General features: G+C 39.4%; 1 protein-coding gene across 5 annotated transcripts in view; it reads left to right on the forward strand.

Annotated features, from left to right (window-relative positions):
- Positions 1–46: 46 nt before the first annotated feature.
- LOC108032655 (potassium voltage-gated channel protein Shaw) overlaps positions 47–21,983 on the forward strand; it is a 44,955-nt gene continuing 23,018 nt past the window's right edge. For 3 of the 5 annotated variants that reach the window (XM_044094236.2, XM_044094234.2, XM_044094235.2), the window contains exons 1-2: positions 47–508; positions 9,231–9,702. In XM_044094236.2, coding sequence (XP_043950171.1) covers positions 9,659–9,702 — 44 coding nt within the window. In that variant the 5' untranslated portion in view covers positions 47–508; positions 9,231–9,658. Of the gene's footprint in view, positions 509–7,865; positions 8,105–9,230; positions 9,703–21,983 lie in introns of those variants that run through there. The other 2 variants (XM_050884919.1, XM_050884918.1) reach the window with 2 other exon arrangements.

The following is a 21,983-nucleotide window of genomic DNA, read 5'->3' on the forward strand; positions in this document are numbered from 1 at the left end:
GGGCCCGAAGGCAGGGAGTCCACGCGGCGTACTACGGACAGTAGTACGGCATGTCCTTTTGGCAGGCTGCGCGCTGCGTTCAGTGTTCCGCAGTGGTTTCGGTTTCAGTTCGCTTGTGGACGTGCGTGCGGCAAGAACCTGCTGGAAAAGCCTCGGATCGGAACTGGTTAATGGTCAACGGCCAATGGCTAATGGTTGCTGGTTAGTGTGGCACCAATCGAACGGCTTTCGCCCGGATGGGCAAACGGATAGACGGAAGGATCTGTGGAATGCTGAGAATGTGCCAATATGCTAGTGCCGCGTCTGTGGGTGTGGGAGTGTGAGTGAGTGGGTGTGAGACAGGGTCCTTGGAGGGACTAACAGGTTCCCCGTCTTTCCAAGTGTTAAAGTGCGGCCAAAAGTATTTCCGAGAAAATACGTTCAAAAGTCACAAATCTGCTGCCGCCTCTGATTTAAGTCGAAAGTTTGCCCAAAGGATTAAAAAAAAACGGACACAGACTTTTAATAAGTAAGTTTTCTAGTTTTTTTTTGCTGTTTTTTTATACAGGGCTTGGAATATTTTTTGTTTTGGACTGTCGCCTTTGTTTTCCGGCCCCGACCTTTAATGTCATCCCTTGGAATTCTTTTAGTGCCTGTGTTTTTGTTATTTCCACTACCCTGGGAGCCATAAAATAAATCAGCCAAAATGTAGGTGGCCCTTTGTGCCGACTTCAATTTATTTTGGTCTCCGATGAGTCCAACTTTCTGTGCGGAGATAATCTATAGTAATGGCATCTGTGGTGCGCTAGTTATGGCAGGTTGAAATTAGCACAATATTTATGAAACTACAATATGTTTGTTGGTTTGTATTAAGAGACTACAGAAATTCATTAGGGTATTGATAGACAAATGGGGGATGATTTACATTTATGAAATAAATAATGCATTAAGTAGCTTTAAAATTTGTTAAAGATATATAAAGAATATTATATTTAGATATTGTTCGTAAAGAGCCTATTTTATGTGGCTCACCTAGACTTAAAATATTTTTTTTGGCTTCAGTTCTCAGTTGGGAAATTCGCCCTTTCTCTGTTCCGCTTTATTTTCACTTTTTATTGTAGTTTTTTGGTGCTGACCAGCGGCAAAAAAGGTTTAATTTATGGCCTTTTCAGATTGGCCCAATGCCCACGATACATTTGCGAGACACTTTTGCAGAGCCGAAAACTTTTTTGTTTACTGTCAACTTTGGTGACATTTTATGTGGACCATGCCGGCAGACACCAGGACCAATAAACATAAACACAAAATAGTCGCAAGAGTCGTAGGGAAAAGCTGTAAAAAGCCGCCAAGAAGTGCCAGTTAACTTTCCTCACATTCATCAAAGTTTTCGTCTTTATGCGAGATGCGTGCGAGCACTGAAAATCCTTTATGCTCTGTAATTGAGTTATGAGGCGCTTCTAAGAACCAAGATGAAAAACATTCACTACTTAACTGCCAATCTAACCACACAGTCGGAGATAAACAAACACGCATACTAAAGGTTGAATTGTACACGGAGAAAAACAAAAGATACAATTTAAGATATTGAATTTTATGCTTTTCTGGAAACTAGCGAATTTTTAGAAGAAATAAAAAATATATTTTTTACTAATTTTTGTATCTTTTTAAAAAAATTATGACTTATTTCAATAAAGGCTAGATAATATGTTAATACTGAATGGGTGCATTTTAAAAGCCTTAAGGCCAACTTGAGTCCCCATCTGAATATCAAGATTTATAGGAAAAGGTTTCAACAAGTCGATAATATTTCTCTAAAGTAAAAATCTTAACACTTCCGAATGTTTTACATACCAGAAAAACATTTACATAAAATTATTATAAAAATTAGACTTTTTGCGTGTAAAACAGACGTCAGTGGCATTCAGACGTGGCGAGTGAATTACTGAAAAAGGATATAAAACAAGGCAGGAGACGGCCACGAGAGAGTGGAGCAGACACGAGAAATGTAATTAAGGCGACACAAGGAGGTGGCGAAATGCGGGGATGGGATGAGCCGGATGGGACTTGGCCATAAAACATGTACGCAAACAAAAATTGAGGCATAAACTACAATTGTTCAGATTATTGCACGTCGTGAGCTTAATGCAGCGGACAATGGGGATTTGAGGACTCGTTGCGCCAACGAGTGGGGAGAACTGGCAGAGCTGAATGCGATGTCCTTTAATGGCTTTTCGCCTGCTTTATAATTTCGCAATTGTCATTGTCGTCACTGGCGTGTAATTTCGCTTTATCGAACTACCATTTGCCTTTTGCTTCGCCCCATCTCCCTTTCGCCTTCGGTGTGCCAGCTGAAGTGTTGGTCTACGGCAAACGGGGCGTATACACAATATGAATAATTTATGTTTAAATTGGAAAATGACTCGCAAACAAATGAAATTCTAATTGCAGGGAGAGCACTAGCTGACAAGGGGTTGCGTTGGTTTTGAGTTCAACAAAAGTGCCAGCTGAGGTTTTTGACCCAAAAGGAAAAAATCTAAAAAACCAATAGTTAATCCACGGTTTAGTAAGTGTTTAATTTAATTTTGGTTTTCGATTTTTATTTTCAATTTTTCGGATTTTACTGCTTATTTCATTTTAATGGTTATTGACAAACTTCATTAGCTGCTCGATATTTTATTCACAGCATAAATCAATCGTAATAAATATATGTGAAATGCAAACATCATGCATTAAAACTGATGATGATATGTTTATCTCGTAATTAAATTTTGCTTTAAGTAACCATACCATAATTCTGCATTTTAATTGAAACATAAACTTTTAGCTTTATTTTTTTGTATCCCCTCTGTTATTTATTAGCAAATTGAAAAGTTTCTTTGCCAATTAGTTTATGCTAAGAGGAATTTTGCAGTAAAGTTCAAGCCGCAAAAACCTGCAAGCCCTTTTTTGATAAAAACCGGATGAAGTTGCCTAAATGAAAAAGTTCCTTTCGCCTTGATTTTGGCTGACGGCATAAACTCAAGATATTGGACAACAGGTTTTTTTTCGAAAAATGCCACCAAAGGTAAAGTTTACCCCGGGATGGAAAGTGGTTAGGAAAATGCGCCCAAAAGCGTTTGCAATGAAATTCCAAGAAAATGCCAGGGAAGAGTGGCTAGCAAAATGTTTCTTTTGGCTGCCCGCGGCGACAGGCGGCCATCCACGTGGGGACTCCCCCTTCTCATGTGGGTGGGGACTGGGAGTGGGACGGGGAACTAGGGCCTCGACCCCTCGGGCATCGAAAAAGGAGCTGGGGGCCTGTCATCGACAACAGCTGGTGCTTTCATGTCGGTGACCTACTGACTTGTGTAGCCTACTTTCCGGCGCTGCCCCACTCCTTTTTCCCACGTTCCTGCGGAAGCTGCGCTTAATGACATCGCCGGCCTTGCTGCATTTTTCCCCTCCCCAGCATTCCCTGGCACTGACGTTGACACAATTAAGAGCATGAGAAATACTTTGAAAATTTAATTAAACAGCCCGCCGTTGACGTCACCACACAGCCGAGTGCTTCTCAAGTATGTGGACTCCTTGTCGCCGCCAAGAGAAATGCGTTTCCACGCATCCAACTTCGACTCCAATTGTCATGTGCTCGTGATCTCATCGGTGTCTCTGGCGGCCTGATTGCCATTCCGCATGACTTAATGTCTTTCCGATAAGAATTCTCAGGTTTCGAATGCTATTTGCACGGGTAGTCATAGAAAATATGTCGGAAAACGATGGGGCTGATAGCAGTTGACAAGCAGCAATCATTTCGCAGATCATTTCTGGGGGTGTTACGTAAAAAGCGTAGGTGAGGGCATGTTGTGACTAAGAAATGTGACTAATTAAATATTATTCTTGGCCATCACTCTCCTCGCACAATTAAACATGAATTAAAATGGACAAATTCCATTTCCTAATTGCTCTTACAATCGATTGAACCTTGAAATCAACATAAGCCAGCTTGAATCAAGCCCTGTGGTTTGTTGCAAATTTAAATGTTTGTCTAAGCCATAAAACGTGTGTTTTACATAAAGCACACTAGCAAAACACGTCTTTTTGTGTAAACAATTTAACAAAATCCAATACATGAGTTTCGACAGAAAACAAATAATTTAACCTGGAACCTCGACACGTGATGCAAACACACGTGGCGTCGTCAGGTGGAGAAATGGTGAAAGTCCCAGCGAAAATGTAATTTAAGGCTGTAAAACATTTACTTTATGGCAAATAAAATGTACTGCCATGGGTGGCTGGGTGTGTTTGCCTTGGGTTTGCAGGCAAACATGTTTGCTTTTAATTAAGGGCCAGCAGGGACATTCGCCGAACCAGAAACAGAGCCAAAAACTAAGCAAGGCAAGGCTTTTGCCAGTCGGGCAAATTGCGATATCCGATGGGAATGTAATGAAATATTTTTCAATATTCCAGTGCCGGCGTATATGCACATACATAGGGCACAGGGCGCAGGGGGCGCGTATCCGTGCATATTGCAACATTCACATTATTTATGTGCAGGACCATGCTCTATTATATACCATAAGTGCTGTGCCGGCAGCGGAGAATGAAAAGAAAATAGTCCCTCAGACAGCGACCTTCCACTTTGGCTGGCTTAGTTCAAATATTTCCACATGTCAAACATCAAAAAAGGGAAAATTTTCTATTTTTACGTTTGCCATTCAACTAGGAAAAGCTAAGGAGATGGTTTTCAGGGAAAATCGAGCACTAAAATGAGTTGTACTAGTATGTATGTTGAAGAACTCCCAGGCTGTTGAAGAGATTTCCAAAAGTTATGCAAAAATAAAAACAGTGCCAAGTGGAGCCGAGCCATAGCTGCCAATGAGAGCTGACTGATGCGATGGTTTTACCAAAAAAAAATACGGAAAAGTAATGCTGGGTAACGGGAGGGAAATCAAAACGAAAACATAAATTTCACTCTGTGCTGACAGCTGCTGCGGATGTCGATAATAAATCTTAATGCTATGATTTCGTTTTCCTATTTTTTTTCAAAGTATTTATCGATGAGTGGCCTGGCTGAAAATGTTTTCAGCTGAGTTTTTATAAGAGAAATGGCTGCGAAAAGTCCGCTTCAATTGAAACATTTGTCTTTTTGAGTAGACTAAAGAGCCCTTTGTACATTTTATATAACATTATTTATGGTTTATATATATATTTTACTTAAGTATGAGATTTCAAATGATTTAAAATTTAATTTTTTGCTTTTGTTGAAATCAATTGCTAAATATCGCAGCAAACTTTTTCCCCACATTTTTTGCTCTAATTATTTATGCATCTGTCAAACGTATTTGATATGCATAAGAAACGACTTGCCTGGGGCAAATAATAAATGGCATAAATTACAATTCAATTTCTTATGGTCTATTATTTAATGTCTGACAGGGGGAGGGGACTCCCGGAAGTCGCCACGCCCATGCCACTCTCCGCCCCTGGGGGCGTGGCTATGGAGGAGCCATAAAGTGGGAGCTGCTGCCAAATAGTAATCATATTTTCGGGCTAAAAGCAAGCAGTACAACAAAACACTCTAAGGATAATCCCATTCGGTACAGGCCAATGATTTCAAATGCGCGGCATGACTGTGCCACCCCCTTTCCTCCGCCCCTGCCTCGGCGTATTCATAATTCGATTTTTCACGATTTTCCCCGTACATCTACTTAGGCGCCCCATTTGCTGAGTTGCTTTTTGCCTTGGCCAATGTTTTTGCGATTACGTTGGGTCCTTCCCATTGTCCTTTCCAGGATGTTGTGGAGTTGGTCAGACAAACGAATTATGGATTCCTTGCCTTTCTCATGGGCCAATGCTCTTTTCGCTCCCACATCGGATTAGTGAAGCTGTCTTTTATTGTACTGGCAGTCCTTGAACCTATTTCTTGCTCACAAAAAAATGGGACTTTTTGGAATCGAGTTTATTTTACATATATTCGATAAGTTATGTGACTTTTCTTAATATGATTCTTTATTTTTTTTATTGAAAGTAGCTTAGATAGTAAAGTATATACTTTGACATGTCCTCAATTGTCCTCATTGATTTTTTCTTGTCTAGTACAGTTTACAAACTTTTTCAAAATATTTTTACTTCAGGAACTTTTGTTTGAAACTGATAAATAATGCATTTCAAGGCAGACAGTCACAAACAATAAACTGAAGCTGGATGGTTTGTCATTTGGCAGCAAACAAGTCAGAAAGAGTTTTTCTTCTCATTTACTACGAGCCAAGCAATCAGTTTACATTGCATACCCTGAAATGGGAATTCTCGTTTGAAACTTATTTTACTTTGAAATGAAAAAATAATTTATATTGACTAAAAATATTTAAATTGTGAACTACAAATTTAAAGTAGGAAGCACATGAATGAATAAAATAAAACTGGCACTTGCAAGGGTATGCAAATATATTAAGCAAGATATAAAGATTTTTTCTTTTAATAAAGGATTATCCGTTTGGTAAAATATTTATTTAAATTTTGAAATTGTGTCTTACATTTTTAAAGTAACATTCAAGCGGCCGCTTGAAAGCGCATAAAAATAGCTTGTTCGTAGATTTTTCTTAAAGTTTTATGGGTTTTCCGACAGTATGCAGAAAAATGGGTCCCTTGTCTTCCGCAGAACTGTATGCCCTCCAACTTGCTTTCAGACTTAACCCATTTTTGGCGCTTGGCTCTGCTTATTTCCGCCCTGGACAATTGGACAATGGCCGGGCTGACCTTGTAGTAGTTCTCCCGCGACGCCCAAGGAGCCAGCTTCCTGGCCATTGGTTTTCGCCATCATCGTTGGCCGCTTGCATTCCTAATTTGCAGGGAAAACGCAACTCGATTTATGGGTCTGTATGTTGCCATTTGTTGGACTCTTCATTTGCACATTATTCCGCTGCAGCGAAAGGGAAACGTTTTGTTTGACCCGAAACTTTTTCTATTTAGTTTCGCCGTAGTTTTGTTTTCAGCCAAACTTTTCTCTCTTTTCGGAATGACTTTGTTGTTCTCCTTTTTTCGATAGCCCTGCGGGCTGCATTGTTTCGGATTTTCCCTTTTTTCCCCGGTGCCACTAACCCACACGCGGAATCTGATTCGGATTCCAACTCGAAGTCAGCGTTATCTGTGTCCATTTTCATTGCTTTATTTTAGTTGGGCCTTCATGGTTTTCATTTTGTTTTCCGAGGGGGCAGCCTTAACCAGTGGGGTTAATGTGGCGTATGAGTGACGTGGCGTTTATGCAATTAAAATGGGTATTTCGTGTACTGCAAACTTTCAATTTATTCAGGCCATTCATTTATACTTGCAAGATAAGCATTGCCTGAATGGCCAAACTGATTTTTTCACAGTTAATTTAATTAACTTTTGACTTTTGGGGTTAATTAAATTATATATTACTTTAATGTGGTGTGTAAATAACTTCAAAAAAATTATACTTTTAGAAAAAGAGCTAGCAGATGGAAAAGCTGCCTTAATTTATTTTACTTTATATTTTAAAAATACTGATAGAAAAATCTAAATACTTTTGAAAAGTTTTTGCTTAGCCTTGTCGATTGTTTCCCAATACCCAGGCAAACAACATTTGACATCCCCAAAGGCAGTTAAACAAATCGCTTCCATCACAACACAAAATTGGCAAAAACTTATTATTCACTTTAACACATATTTGCGCACAGGGCTCTAAGGGAAACGAGCAAAGGACTTGATGGGAGCCATCCTCGAACATGCTGAGCCTCACTGAGCAAGTGATTGATTTCGGGGAGTCGGTGGATCCTTGGTCCTTGGAGGCGGGGATTGGGGACTGGGGACTGAGAAGTGCCACTAGCAGGCGGTGCAGCCGTGAAGTGGCAGGAGGGAAAAGCAGGGCAATGGGGGGTAATGGAGGAGCAGAAGGAGCAGGAGGAGGCCGAAGCCCAAAGACAAAGCGCGAACTAAAAGCACTCAGCGATGAGGGCCTGCTCCTGTCAATCCTCGGCGGCGGCAGCCACTTAATGAATGGAAAGTCTCTCTAAACGCCGCCGAGATTGATGACGCACTTGATGCTGGCCCAGCTGCTCACTCGGAATCTCATTCCGACTGCAGGCGAAGGACTGTCGAGTGTCCTTTTTATACAGTCAGTCAGTCGGTGAGTCAGGCAGTCAGCTGATCGCTGGAGTGGTCTTGTCGCTACCTCCTCTCGGTCTTGCCATCCCATCTTTTTGGCCCACTCCTCCGAAATTTGTGCGCTCGTCGCACTTAACCAACATTTTGTCATTTTGACAGCGAACACATGGCCCCGCCTCACTCCTCCCGAGTCCTGTTCCTGGCCCAAATGCTGCTAAAGTGCGGCCAAGGAAAAAATTTGCATACTCAGCCAAAGCGACGGAAAAAAGGAAAACCTTCCATATCTATATATATAAGGAATACCAATGCAAGTCGCCTCCATATCTGGCCACATCATTGGGCCATAAAACTGCCGCAGTGATGAGGCACAGCGATTTTGTCGGCTTCCTTGAACTTTAACTTTCACTTTCTCCTTTCTCTTTGTATTGTGTTTTCGCTTCATTCGTAATTTTGAAAATTTCCTGGGGCTTTTTCGCGGCATTTACGTTATTTTATTTCAGGCTTTTCAGCCGTCTCTACTCACAATTTGATTTGACAAAGTGAAACGATGAGTTGCGTCTTTCAACGTAATGTGTGTTTTGATTTAATTTTTTATTTGATGTTTTAAATTTAAAAGTTTTTGGTTTGGAATTTTTTTAATAATAAATGGGAATTTAAATTAAATTAGCTAATATAATGAAAACTTTTAATACTTTTACTTACCTTTACTATTTATTAGTAATACCTAATTAAATTAAGCAATGACTTTCTCGATATTGGAAGAATTAGCATTTAATGTTATGTAAAAGATATAGTTAACTATTACAAAAATAAGAACAACAATGTCAACCACTTGCCAACTAAAATTCCAATTAAAGTTTAACTCACAGCTAGCCTTGGGGAAATACTTGAGAAATTCCTTCCGCTAAAAATCTCTAATTAAATTTGCGTTTGTCAAAGGAAAATAGTTTCGACGCTGGCGCACTTTTGCGTAACTGGGATTATGCCTCAAGTACCGGCATGCACATATAAAGTAGTTTATATATATAGTAAGAGCGTGTATCTTCAGGGCACATAACGCATTACTGCACAGATATTAACCCAATCTCGGTGTGCATATAACTCTACTAAAGTCCTTGGAATCCATTTTGCTTCCTTTTTATTTTCAGTCAAAGGACAAACGAGACGCCGAGGGCCAAAAGTGAAAAAGGACGATGGCGGGGGAAGAGATGCAAAGCTAAAACCATAAACCCACAGCCACCAAATGCGAGTGCAGAACAAACTCAGCTGTGAGTGCTGAGGAACCAAGGACCAAGAGCACGAGGAAGTGCAACCTGCGCCCAAGTCTAATTAAAAAGTATTACAGCGACCTAGCAGATTGCTCATACGCCGTGTGGAACGCGAGGGCCAGAGTGTCCGTGCATGTGCAGATAGTATCTGCCAGATACATATGTGTGCGGCAGCTTTTGGTCGAACTTAAAGGTCAGCACCCGTGAAGCCAATCGAGGGGTGTCGAAGTCTTTGTTCGATTTGCTGGCGGGCCATCAAAGAATTAGTTTGGCATGCGGCTGCTGTTGCCACAACTGTTGCATGCAACATGGATGGCGAAAATCGGATTATACTCAATGTGGGCGGAATAAGGTGAGTTCGATTAAAAGAATTTTGATATTTGATATTTTTTATTACCTCTCTTGAATGTAGACAAGTCCCCTAGAAATCTATGACTTTCTATTTCATCCATGCCAATGACATTTGCTTTCAAGTTTTCACGTTTATGGGCAATATATGTGGCTCCTGTTTGTATTTATCTTAGGCCCTGCCAAATCACGTAGCACATCCTGTTGATTTAATATGCTCGCCATATTTGTGTAGCCATAGAAACACTTACTTGGGCTATCCACACTCTATTTTTGTTGGACAGGATATTGGTACAGGATAGTTCCCATGTATTTTCGCCATTATTTGGGCATTGTTGTGATTACGCCTGGCAAAACAATGGAAGCGATACGGAGTCAGTTATCCTTGGCAACAATATAAACGGGAAAAAATAAGAAAAACAAAATAGAACTAGTGAAATTGTTCACAATTTGCGTTACAACCGGAAGTGTTGACTGTATGTGTGGCACTCTGTATGTACTTTCATGTAAATACACCCTGGCACTGGCTTTGAGTTGTAAGCTCCATTATCAGCATCGTCATCGGGCCCATCATCATCATCATCATCGTTGTATGTGGCTGTGCTTTTTTTGGGGATATATGTAGTTATATACATGTGAAAGCCTCCCTCGACTTGGGGCCCTTGTCTGCTTGAGCGCACTTTTCTGGCTGAGAGCATTTATCCAGCTGCAGATTTGCAGATTGCCTAGTTAATAATTTATGATTCCGTTAATGGGCAATGCGAGAGGGGCGATTAAGCGAAAAGTCCGTCGATATTTTTCGGTTGCTCTTCTCCTTTTTTTGTTTTAATGTATTTTTCAGCTCATTGTTTATAAATTAACAGCGTGATTCTCCCATATATGTATACGGTATTTTTTCAGATTTTCAATTACATTTAAAATACACGTTTAACCACTTTTTATCAGTCACTGAACACCATTTTTTGGGCCCACTTTGACCCTCGCAAAGCGGGTTAATTTTATTGCTGGCAACATATTTTGTCCGCTCGGTTAACCGCACTTTGCAAAATTAACAATGCAATTGCAATTGCATCATCATAGTACAAATTCTATTTTACATTGCTTTTTTTCCAACCGCAGCAATGGCCACAAAAAAGAGAATGAAATATCAACAAAAAGTAGATAGTTGTGGTAAAATGCATTCTTGCGTGGGCCGACAACCACCCATTTTCAAACTCACCAAGCCCATAAAGCAAAGCCATTAAATTGACACATTTCTTGAAATAAAAAATAAAATATTGTGGCATTCAAAGAATCACTTGAATGCGGCGTCATCAGGCGGTTTTGAGGGCGGAACAGTGAAATGCGAGCAGGGAAATGCAAATGGAAAATAAACAATGATCTTGGAAAATAATATATAAAAGTAGTAAAATATAAAAAAATGTATCCAAAGCAAAGCTAATTTGTAATTAAATGTAGAACTGTTTACCAAGCTAGTTATTGATTTTATATTTTTTCCAGTGGCAAGCTGCAAAAACCGCCCATTACTTTTGCACAAAAATATATATATATAAATCTCCAACCGACATTTGCCATCTAAATGGATGAAAGCTTCGGTTTCAGTTTCGCTTAAAGGTCTGTGGACTGCAATGGAGGCGAAATGGGTGGAGAAGTGGGTGTTGTAATATGTCACACTACTCGAATGCTTGTTTAAGTCCTGTCTGTGCCGGGCTGCGTTCGCTTGTGTGTGTGTTCGCTGGCACATACTAAGGATATCCTTCTAGACTACACACATTTTGTAGCATACTTATGCGGGCCATCGCAGGCTGACTGGCATCACGCTGTCAGCCCGCCGACGTTTTTAGCACAAATAATACATACATGCACAGGCATTCGAGCATTGTTCGTCTGAGCATTAAATAGAATACATTGCAGTGCGAGTATATTTTGCTGTAAGTTGTTTGCCATTCTCCCAAGTTCCCACACTCGAACCCAAAAAACCAGGAGTGTCGCCTTTAAGGGAACACCAAGAAAATGCGCTTAAAATACTTGCGACCCAACCGAGCGGGTAAGCAGGTTAAGTTCTCTTGGGTTATACAAAACAAGTTGAACTGCAGACATTGTTTAGAAACTCGCAAAGGGGAAGGGCATATGTTCCCCATTATGCACTAGTTATCCCCAGTGCCATATTCCATGTTATGTGCGATGAATTTACGTATAAGCACGTGGAATCCAATTAGTGATTTCAGCCGAATGAGGCTCTTCCTATTTGTAAGTCAATAGCTTAGCCAATATTTTGCATGCAACATCAGTGTTCAATGGCATCACATGCTGCTGATTTGATTTATGGAATAATAAACTTTTGATAAATTCGGATATACTGCTAGAGAATTTCCATTTTAATCAGCATCCCAATTTGCCAAAGACCAGCAATTCTGCCATTGATTGAAGGATAACAAATTAATAACAAACGAAATACAGTGAATTAAAATAGCATAACAGTTTTTTAATATTTCTAAATGAAAGGAAATATTATATTTCGCATGCAATTAGTGATTTCATTTCCAAATAAGGCTCTTCCTATTTGAAAGTCAATAGCTTAGCCAATATGTTGCATCCAACATCCGTGTTCAAAGGCATCAGATGCATCTCATTTGGTTTTGATAAACTCGGTTATACCGCAACTGAATTTCCATTTTAATCATCATCCGAATCTGCCAAAGGCTATATTTTCTGCCATTGATTGTAAGACAACAAATTAATAGCATATGAAAACAGATTTGATTAAAATAATATAAAATGTTTATTTCCAAATGAAAGGAGTAGAGAAATCTCTATCACACGTATTATATTTCGCCTTTGGAGCAATGTGTAGCTAAATATATATATTTAATCAAGTGATGCGGAATTAATATGCATATAGATAATTAGTTTTCAATTTAGTCAGGGAATTTATCTCTAAATTTGATATTTGCCAAATGTTTGCTTTAAATTATGAGGCCATATTAGCAGGGAACATAAACTTCAATACAGGAATGCTAACACCCATCAAGTACACAGCCTTCCTGCAACTTTAAGTAAAATCTCCATCATGACCGGCATGAAAAGCTCTTTATACAGCCCAATAATAATAGGAGTTATATGTATTTCGTCGAGTTCCCTTTGGAATTTGGATGATGTGTGATGATTATCATTGTGATTACGGGGCATTTTTTGCCATACAAAAAGAGCAGAGACGAGGAAAGCAGAACAAATATTGTGTGGGCAATGGCTTGGGAATTGGTCGGTTCGAGGACGGGCGATTCCCAGATCCTGCTGCTCATCAACGCAGACAATTGCGCACTGATTGTATCTTTGATTCACGCACACACTCACTGGCCCTACATACACTCACACACAGTCACACAGATACTCGGGCAATAAAGCTGCCACTGTGGTTGTCTTTCAACACAAATACATTATACTTAGTGCCGCTGGTTGTTTGTTTGCGATGCTGCGTATTTCCGCTGCCATTTTCTCCTCACCATTGTTGGCATTTTCCCCGCATTTCCCCGCTTTCCGCGATGCCCACAGTACCCTCTTCAATCTCACGCCATTGTGTGCGAATTAAACGAAATGGCTAATGAAAAGTTTAACAGTCAATAAATAAAGCGGGCTGCGACATCAACCATCAAAGGTTCGCCTCTCGTCCTCGTAATAGAAGATGAATGCCTATTCGCTTCCATTCAACTAGATATTAAAAAGCTTTAATTTGTTTATTGTGTTGACCTAAGTTGTTTGGTGTTGGTTTCTTTTGTCAAGCAGGTTTGGAGCTATTAAATAAATTAATAATTTTGATCTAAAAAAGCACTAAAATATCAAATATAGATACACAATAAATATATATACTTCTTATATGAAAAACTGTATTTGCTTTACTAAATTTTCAAATAATGTATAATGAATGTTACATATTGTTACTAATTGTATAACAACATAATTAGTTAAATAAAATGGAAATATTTGAAAAATAATTTTAAAATAATTATTGATATTTTTTAAAGATTTTAGTGGTATAAATGGTAATTTAAATTGTTAAAACAGTAAATAATTCACGTATTCGTAGTCAATTTATTAAAATCAAAAAAATCAAGAATAAAAAAATACGGACAGACGAACGGACGGACAAACGGACATGGCTAGATCGACTCGGATAGCAATCCTTATGAAGAATATACTTTATGGGGTCGGAAACGCTTCCTTCATGCTGTTACATACTTTCCAACGAATCTAGCTAATGCTATCACATCTAAATGACTTCACTTAATTACAAATAAACTTGTTTATCGACTTGCTTGAACTGCTTTATAATTGCCATGCAACTTTGCCAGCCAAAATGGCTCATTGTCCTGCTGCTGCAAAGCGGAACGGAACAAATAAGTGGGAGGACTTCGTGGAGGATGACAAATTGCTGACAAGCATTCTGCGGCATTTGCTGCATCACAAACGAAAAAAGAAAGCCAACACCCGAACAAGAATAAAAAAGCAGCGCTGAAAGGGAATAAGTGAAAGCAGAAGTAAAATGCAAATGCTCGTGCCGGTTTCACTGCTCAAGTAGCCGCTTAGAGGCAAGTGCCAAAGACAATGGCCCAAAGCGAGTCCTCCCGCCTCACACACACTCACACACACTCGCAGAGCCACACTCACACTCAGAAAAACAAAGGACCCTCCGAGCGACGGTGCGAGAAAAGCGGGAAAAGCCGGGAAAGCTGACAAAACCACAGCCAACAAGGAGAACAACAATTTAAAATCAACAGCTGCGCGTGTCCTGACAGAAGGAGCACGAAAAAAGTTGAAGTAGCGACTTGAAATGCTTCTCGTTTTGTGGCCCGTGTTTTGTTTTTGTTTAAATAGCCAAGTTGGGGGACGTGGCCGGGCGGAAATAGCAAAGTAATAAATAAATTTCCTGCTCTTTTGCTGTTTTATGTTTGGACCGCTTTATTGCGGCTTCGTCTGCAGCGCCTAACGCTTCATTAACTTTTCGGCTTTTAATATACTCGGCCAGACCCGAAAATTCCTCCATCCGCCCCCTTAACCCCTATGCTGTGCCTTAGCCCCCCATTCGCTGTTGTTGTCACTCAGTCAGGCGTTCATCGAGGTCTCTCCTGTCTGCCGGAGCCACGAAATTGGAAAACATTTTCGTTTTTTTTTTTTCTTGTTTTTGGTGCTTTTTTCAAACTTCAGCAGAAAAAAGGGACCATCAAATAAATAAACACTGAAAACGAAACGAAAACAAATACCGCCTATGGCCTAAAAAAAGAAAAGAAAAACCGCCAAAAAAAATTGGCCCAGTTTAACCCTTCTGGGTGTTGAGGTGTGAGATTTAGTGACACTTTGGCTGGCGGATATCTTTTGAGGCCAGGCGCTTTTGAAGAAGGCTAAGGGCATGCTGGGTCATAAACTTAAATTTCCTGGAATTTTTCGTGGCCCAAAATATTTGAAATTGTTTCGGTTTTTGTTTAAAACTTCGGTTTTTAATAAACTTCAAGGTATTACTTTATCAAGCAAACAGGAAGCTTTTAAAAAAATAAATAAAAGCAAGGATATTTATGTTTTTTTTTTTGTATCCAATGGGAGTATATGTTCAATAAAAATCCTTTAAATTAATTTTTATTTCCAAATTATGCCTTGCACCCTGACCTTTTTATACTAAACAATCCATTCAAAACCTACTGTTTCGTCAGTTTGTCATCTAAACAAAGATTTAAAACTCACACCAACTCTTCGCATTAACTTGGCCAACTTTCTCTGTGAGATTCAGCCGTCTCAAAAGTTCTGAAAGTTGCGGTATACGTTTGTGCTGTCGTTAAATAAACTCTATAAACTAGCTGGATGGGGCTGAACTCGGTGCCTCAATACAAGAACTAACAAAGAGCGAAGAAACCAACTCAACTCATGGGTTAACTCCACCGCTCTTGGATTCGTATGCCTGTGCTCGAGTGCGTTGAATAGTGTGTTTATATGCGGGGAACCATTTTTTTGTAGCTCAGAACAGAATAACAACAGCAACAAGCACGAGCGGGCTCAAAAAATGAACAGAACCACAAAATCATATTGTAAGCCTTGTCAGCTGGCACACGCTTTCAAACTCACAGTCCTGTACAGTGAAAGAAATTGGATGAATGTATGAAAAAGATTTAGAGCTTGCAATATAATACAAAATAAACACAAATTATAAGGTGGTTAAATACTTTTTAATTAAAAAAAAAAACAATATTCACAACCTAACAAAATAATACTTTACATATTTTTAAGTTTATAAATGTAAAATGTATTCATTTATTTTAATCAATAAAAACTGTAAGGTTTAGAAAAATGAGTATTTTCTCCTAACAAAATAATATTGTAAAATTATTACCTGTACTATGTTCAATATAAACTTTATATGCCATAAAAATGTGTTAATATATGTATATAGAAGTAAATATTACATATTTTTATACAAATACCTTAAAAAATCTATATATTATCTATTTTTTGTGAAAATACTTTAAAATATCCATATATATCATATTTCTTATAATATATTTATAAGATAAAATTATTTAATTTTAATATTTTTTCTTCGTGCACCCATGCGAGTATCTCTAGCTATTTCTATGCGTCCTTGCGCAAGGACTTCCGCTTCCCCTCCCCGCCGCGTGTGCGTGTGTTATTTTAACAGCAATTTTAATGAAGCGCGAAACCGTTGAAATACAATTTGTAAAGCTGAGGGGCTGTGGATGAGGCTGCGGATGCGGGGCTCTGCCGAGGCGGTTCGGCAAAAACAAACTCAGAAATGTTCGGCAAAGTGGAGAGCGGGGGAATGGAATATCCTGTGGAATATCTGTTTGGGCCAGGTCTTTTCTGCCTCTGGTAACGCCAAATAAAAATGGCTTGCGAACGCGTTTTGGCTCGGGCGCTGTGTTACTTTGTGACTCGCGAACGCGTTTTGTTCGCGAGTTTGTGCGAGTTAATTAAAAAGGGTTTTACAATCAGCGCACAAAGGTCTCCTCGGGGTCTGGGTCCCGTTGCCAAAGGAGAAAGTCTTCATATATTTCAATGTAATTTCGCCTAGGTCATGGGGCACATTAGGAGTTATGGCTAAATTTGTTTTGTCGGCAGTGCCTCGTAAAGAACGCTCAGGCTTTGCCTTATTTACCATTGTGCGCCCATGGGCCTCTTTAAGCTTTTTAAAAATATTTCTGAGTGTTTTATTAGGCGGAGGAAAATAAGACATTTTAATGCTATTTTGTTACTGAGCTTAGACGAGCCTGGGCATAAAATTGCCATTTATTTATTTCCAGCAAACTGGTATTTAAAGCGTACTAAACTCTGGCTTTTAAATCCCTTTAAAGTGTACACATTAGGAAATGTTTTAATGTTGTTTCCCCAATTTAATACCTTTTTTGAAACTTACAAATAAATTAAAAAATGATTTTATGTACTAATTTTTTTAAAAATTTATTTTCTTTAAATTTACAACTGTGTATATAGGGAAAGTTTTCCAAATTATTTTTCCCAACTTATATTTTTATGGCTAAATTATGAAACTCAACTGCAAAACTGTATAGAATAACATGCAAATTTCGCTCTGGTAATTTTAGTTAAACTTTAATGCTTGGCATAAACACTTTTTCGGATTCTAAGTGGTTTCTGCTTGTGCTCGGCAAACAAAAAAGTGTTGTCCCTTGAAGCTGAGCTGCTTGTTGTTGGCTTACACCAGCTACAAAAGGACATTTTCCCTCCACGTTATCGCTCATTTTGGCCTTCTTTTTAGAGCCCCGCCGTTGTTTGCTTTGTGTTGGCCATGTTTGCTGTTTTTAGCGTCTAGTGCATCGCGGCTGCCTGAGCAAATATTTGAGCAAGTTAATAGCCAAGAGCGATGGCGATGGCGATGCAATGCCTGGCAACTCTTCAACCTCGCCAGCGTCTGCGTCTGGCTTCTGTGGCGCCTCCGGCATGCCCAGAAGATTCCGAATGGAGCGGGGATGGCCCACATGGGCTATATTCACGTCCTCGGAGGCGGGAGACCCATCATCCCATCAATGGCTCTTCTCACGCCAATGCGCAATACACTTCCACTTTATGCACATTTCCGGACTAGCGCGGCAAACAAAAAATGGGTGACGGGCCACAAACAGAGCGAACAAGCCCCCAGGCATTGGTCCAGTTCTCCGACATCTAGATACCTGGTACAAGTATATGTCCAAGGGCAATTAGCTAAATAAATATAAGCTAGGTCTCCGAATTTATTGCGACCATGACGGGAAAATAGCTTTCGTGCATTTTATTTTAATATAATAAGCTGTATAATCATAGAATTTATTTTGTCTCTGAAAAGAACACAGTTATAGTGCCTTAGCTCTTCATATGCCAGATATGCAATAGATACATAAACTGTCTTTGTTTGCTTTTAATCTCGGAAAATTATAGATCTGTATAGAATTTTTTGAGGCCTTGGAAATATTAGTCTATTTAGCTTTGCAAAAATAGGATTAACATCCCAGATAAGCTTTGTTTAAAATTTGCGTTATTTGGCTTTAAATATACGTAAATGGCATTAAAAATATGGCAAATAATCTGGGATAATTGGAAACCTTAATTACCATTTTTGGCAGAAGCTTGCTTTGCTTTCGGCTATATAATAATGTTGATGATAATGTTTATATAAATACAGTTGATTATCCGATTTAATGGCTATTGCGGAGGCCCCTGTCCACGCCTAAGTCTTTAATTTCTTTTGAATTTAATGTCCAAGTTGAATATAATATAAGGACTTTCCCAGTTCGAAAATTCCTCTGTTCAAATGAGCCAATGAAACCATGTCAAATTACGACTACAGGGTACTCTGATGTTGCCGCTTTCGTGTGCGACATGTGTAACTGGGGGCGGGACTCGGAAATGCCATTGCATTCGGCAAACAACAAAAGGCCCGCAACAGTCGGCGGGTTCTTAGAACCAGACGAGCTGCAGGATGATGATGATGTATGTGAACGTTTCCATTTGAAGTGGCACATCAAAGCCATCATCGTTCTCGCCATTGTTGCAGCAGAATGTTTCTCCTGTGGCAGGACTACAAAGTTCCACCTTATTGACTGCAACTGCATTTTTGCGCATTTTCACGCTATTGACGCTGATGGCGTGAAAATCGATGGCATCTGCGGTGACCAAATCCAGCGAATGCGGGTTATGCTGAATTTTTAATTACTGACTTGATTTGGGCCAGTGGCTGCGGTCAATTAAGGAGCTTAAAATAAATTAATCAACCGATTTTGATGGAGACGTGGCTCAGTAATTTTTAACTGTTTGTTTAGCTTTGATTTATCAGAATTTGAATTTGAAAGGTTGAAATTAACATTTCCCTTGTCGGGGTTATTTAAAATAGTTGTCCACACAAATCGAATTGGCAACGCAAACTAGGCAAACAGCATGATAATAAAGATAAAAGCCGCAGTGATTGTATTTTATTAAAATGAAATAAAAAAATATTTTGAAATAATATATTTTCTTTCTAAATTCTAAAGCCATAATTAAATTCTCAACCTATTTAATAGTCTTTATAATAATAATAATAATAATAATAATAATAATAATAATAGTTCCTTAAATATCATCTTACATTATAGGTTTTCTCAGTTCATTAAAAAATATTTAAATTCCCTATAAAAGGGAAAAATAAATTTGATCTTCAACACTGTTAAGATTTTTTTTCGCAAGCTCTTTAAATTTAATATTGGATACCTCCAACATTATCGGATTTTTCCCCTTGTTATCCCTTTTATCCCACTGTGCGTAAATCGCATTACGGCCATAAAACGACGATGTGCTGTGTGAGGGCATTTAGCCTGCTTAACGGATGTAATAGGCCAACAGCGAAGGGAAATCGGAGGACTGAAGGAGTGGCGGGGGAATGGGAGGGGTGCGGCAATATGCTGACACATCTGGTCTGAAACTGGATCGCAGGCACTTTATTGGGTTAAGTGCGATGCGATTGCGTGGGTGAGTGTGTTGAACCCAATTTGATTTTTCACTTATGGGTACTTGCGTTTCCGCAGCGTTTCCAGCGCGATTTTAAACACGCCAAAAGACGCAATCATCGTTGCATAATTTTGGGCTGGGCGAAAATTTAAGTTGCTTTATCTGCCATTAAGCATTTTTTGATCTGGGTTACACTGCAAATCTCTGTTAAGCCTTTTGTTTACCCTGCTCTTGATTGTAGACCCTCTATTTTCGGTGGCTCAGGCTTTTTTTACTTGCCCTGTTGGCTTATCTGCGCCGTGTCCATGGCCATTTTCCGGCTAATGATCAAAGGGCCTGGGCTTGGGCAGCCTGATGTCCCAATGGGAGCAGTTACTTTTCTTTAGCATTTTTCCGCCCATTTTTGGCAGCCTCTGGTCGCTGAACATAACAATGTAATCGAGTGTAGACACTGCGATAAAGTTGAATTGCCGCTGTGGAAAAAATAGAGTGACTGCAAATTGGCCAACTTGGCGGATACTTGCTTTTTTGGCCTCGCTCTTTTGGCCGCTTTGGCGGAGTGGAGTGCAAATGCTGAATTATAGTTTTGGTGTGGCAGCATAATTAAAGTATGGCCGGTAGTTAATAACATTTTCTGGCTGCACATTAAGTCCGGTGAAAAATGATTTTCAATTATGCCCCGCATTCGAGCCTGAACTAAGAACTACAACGCTCGAGCGCACCTGTGCACGCGCCTCAATGCGCACGGCTGCGCTTTTGGCAATCATCATTCCTTTCTCCATATCCCTTCCTATAAAGCCCTGCCCCAACCCCCTCCCTACTAAAGTCCTGTGCCGGCCCTGTTAGTTGCCTTTTTTCGAGTTGGCCACCTGCCATTTGGGGTATTAAAATTGCCCATGGATCATTTGCAATTTTAACAGTTTTTCCAGACTTTGTTCGCATGCCATTTTAATTTTTGCGTTGGATTCTCGAATATGTATGAATGGCTGCCATCAAGCGAAAATCAATTTAAAATAACTGGTCCCAAAAAAAGGGAACACGGCCAAAATACAGAATACAGGGCGGAATATAAAATAATTGTGCGCACATCGCGGGTGGGCTTAGTGAACTCTGCTTTCTCTTTGTTCGATTGGAAAAGCTAGGAAAAATCGAATTAAGTGTGTAGCGGGAAAAATTCATAAAAAATACCTGTTCGTTTCGGTGAAGTGAACAGTGCATGCTGCACATATAAGCTCATAAATGATAAACTATTAATGCTGCTGTGATTTTAAAAAAGGGCAAATGTCAAATTTAAAGGTAGAAGTTCATAAAATGTGGTAGAAAGGAGGGATAACCCCATTTTATTTATTCTAAAATTAAGCCAACCGTAATTAAGTTAAGAGTAGCGAGCGCGAAAAAACAATATTTTTAGTTCAACAAGAAAGTTTTCAGCATGATATGAAAGCCAAAATGTGTAAACTCATTAATAATATACTTATTTTAAAAATATTAAAATTATTCAGTGCAAAACTGTGTTTAGAATATTAGATTTCGTCACTTTTGTAGCCATGCAAGTGACACTTTGAATGCCAGGCAATAAATAAAACAAATAGCCATTTGCACTTTGGCCTTCGGTCATCGTGAAAATTGAAATACAAATTTTAAATAAATTGCATACAAATGCGCTTATTCAATTTCGAAAACAACAAAGTGGAAAATAAGAGAAAAAGTTGTGCTCTAACCGCAAAGCACTTGACACGCTCAGCTGCTGTCCAATCTAATGGACAACTTTCCTCTTTTTGCCATGATGTCGGATGAAAGACGACCTGCCGAGTCCGTGTGAGTGTCCTGTGTGCAAGTCCTGGATATGTGTGCCTCAGTACCCCCGATATGCACACACAGATACAAATCCACACACACACAAGCTCGCAAGCAGTCTGGGCTAAAACAAAACGATGGAAAATGCCAATAAATGCAAATAAATGTAAGCTTATTTCTCCTAGATGGACGAGCAGCTAGTTCCTGAGCTCCGAGTTGCTCGCCTTTTTCGCTTGCTCTTGGCTCCATGGTAAGCCAATCAGTGTTTCGTGCAGTGTAAGCTGCGGGGAAGTATCTGGGCGCTTGTTTGCTTTATCTCGGTGTTGTGGGATAAGCAAAATAATGACATTCAGTTCAGAGTGTGCCATAAACAAAGCCAAGAATCTATTGGCAAACACTGGGATCACACATAAAAACCTCGTACTATGAGAGCCAGTAAAAAAGGAATAAGAGAAAACCTCCTTGGATTGGCCAAAGGAAATTCCTAAAATACTTTATAGCTGACTTTTA

The sequence above is a fragment of the Drosophila biarmipes genome, chromosome 2L, assembly GCF_025231255.1.
Source record: "Drosophila biarmipes strain raj3 chromosome 2L, RU_DBia_V1.1, whole genome shotgun sequence".
Lineage (NCBI taxonomy): Eukaryota > Metazoa > Arthropoda > Insecta > Diptera > Drosophilidae > Drosophila > Drosophila biarmipes.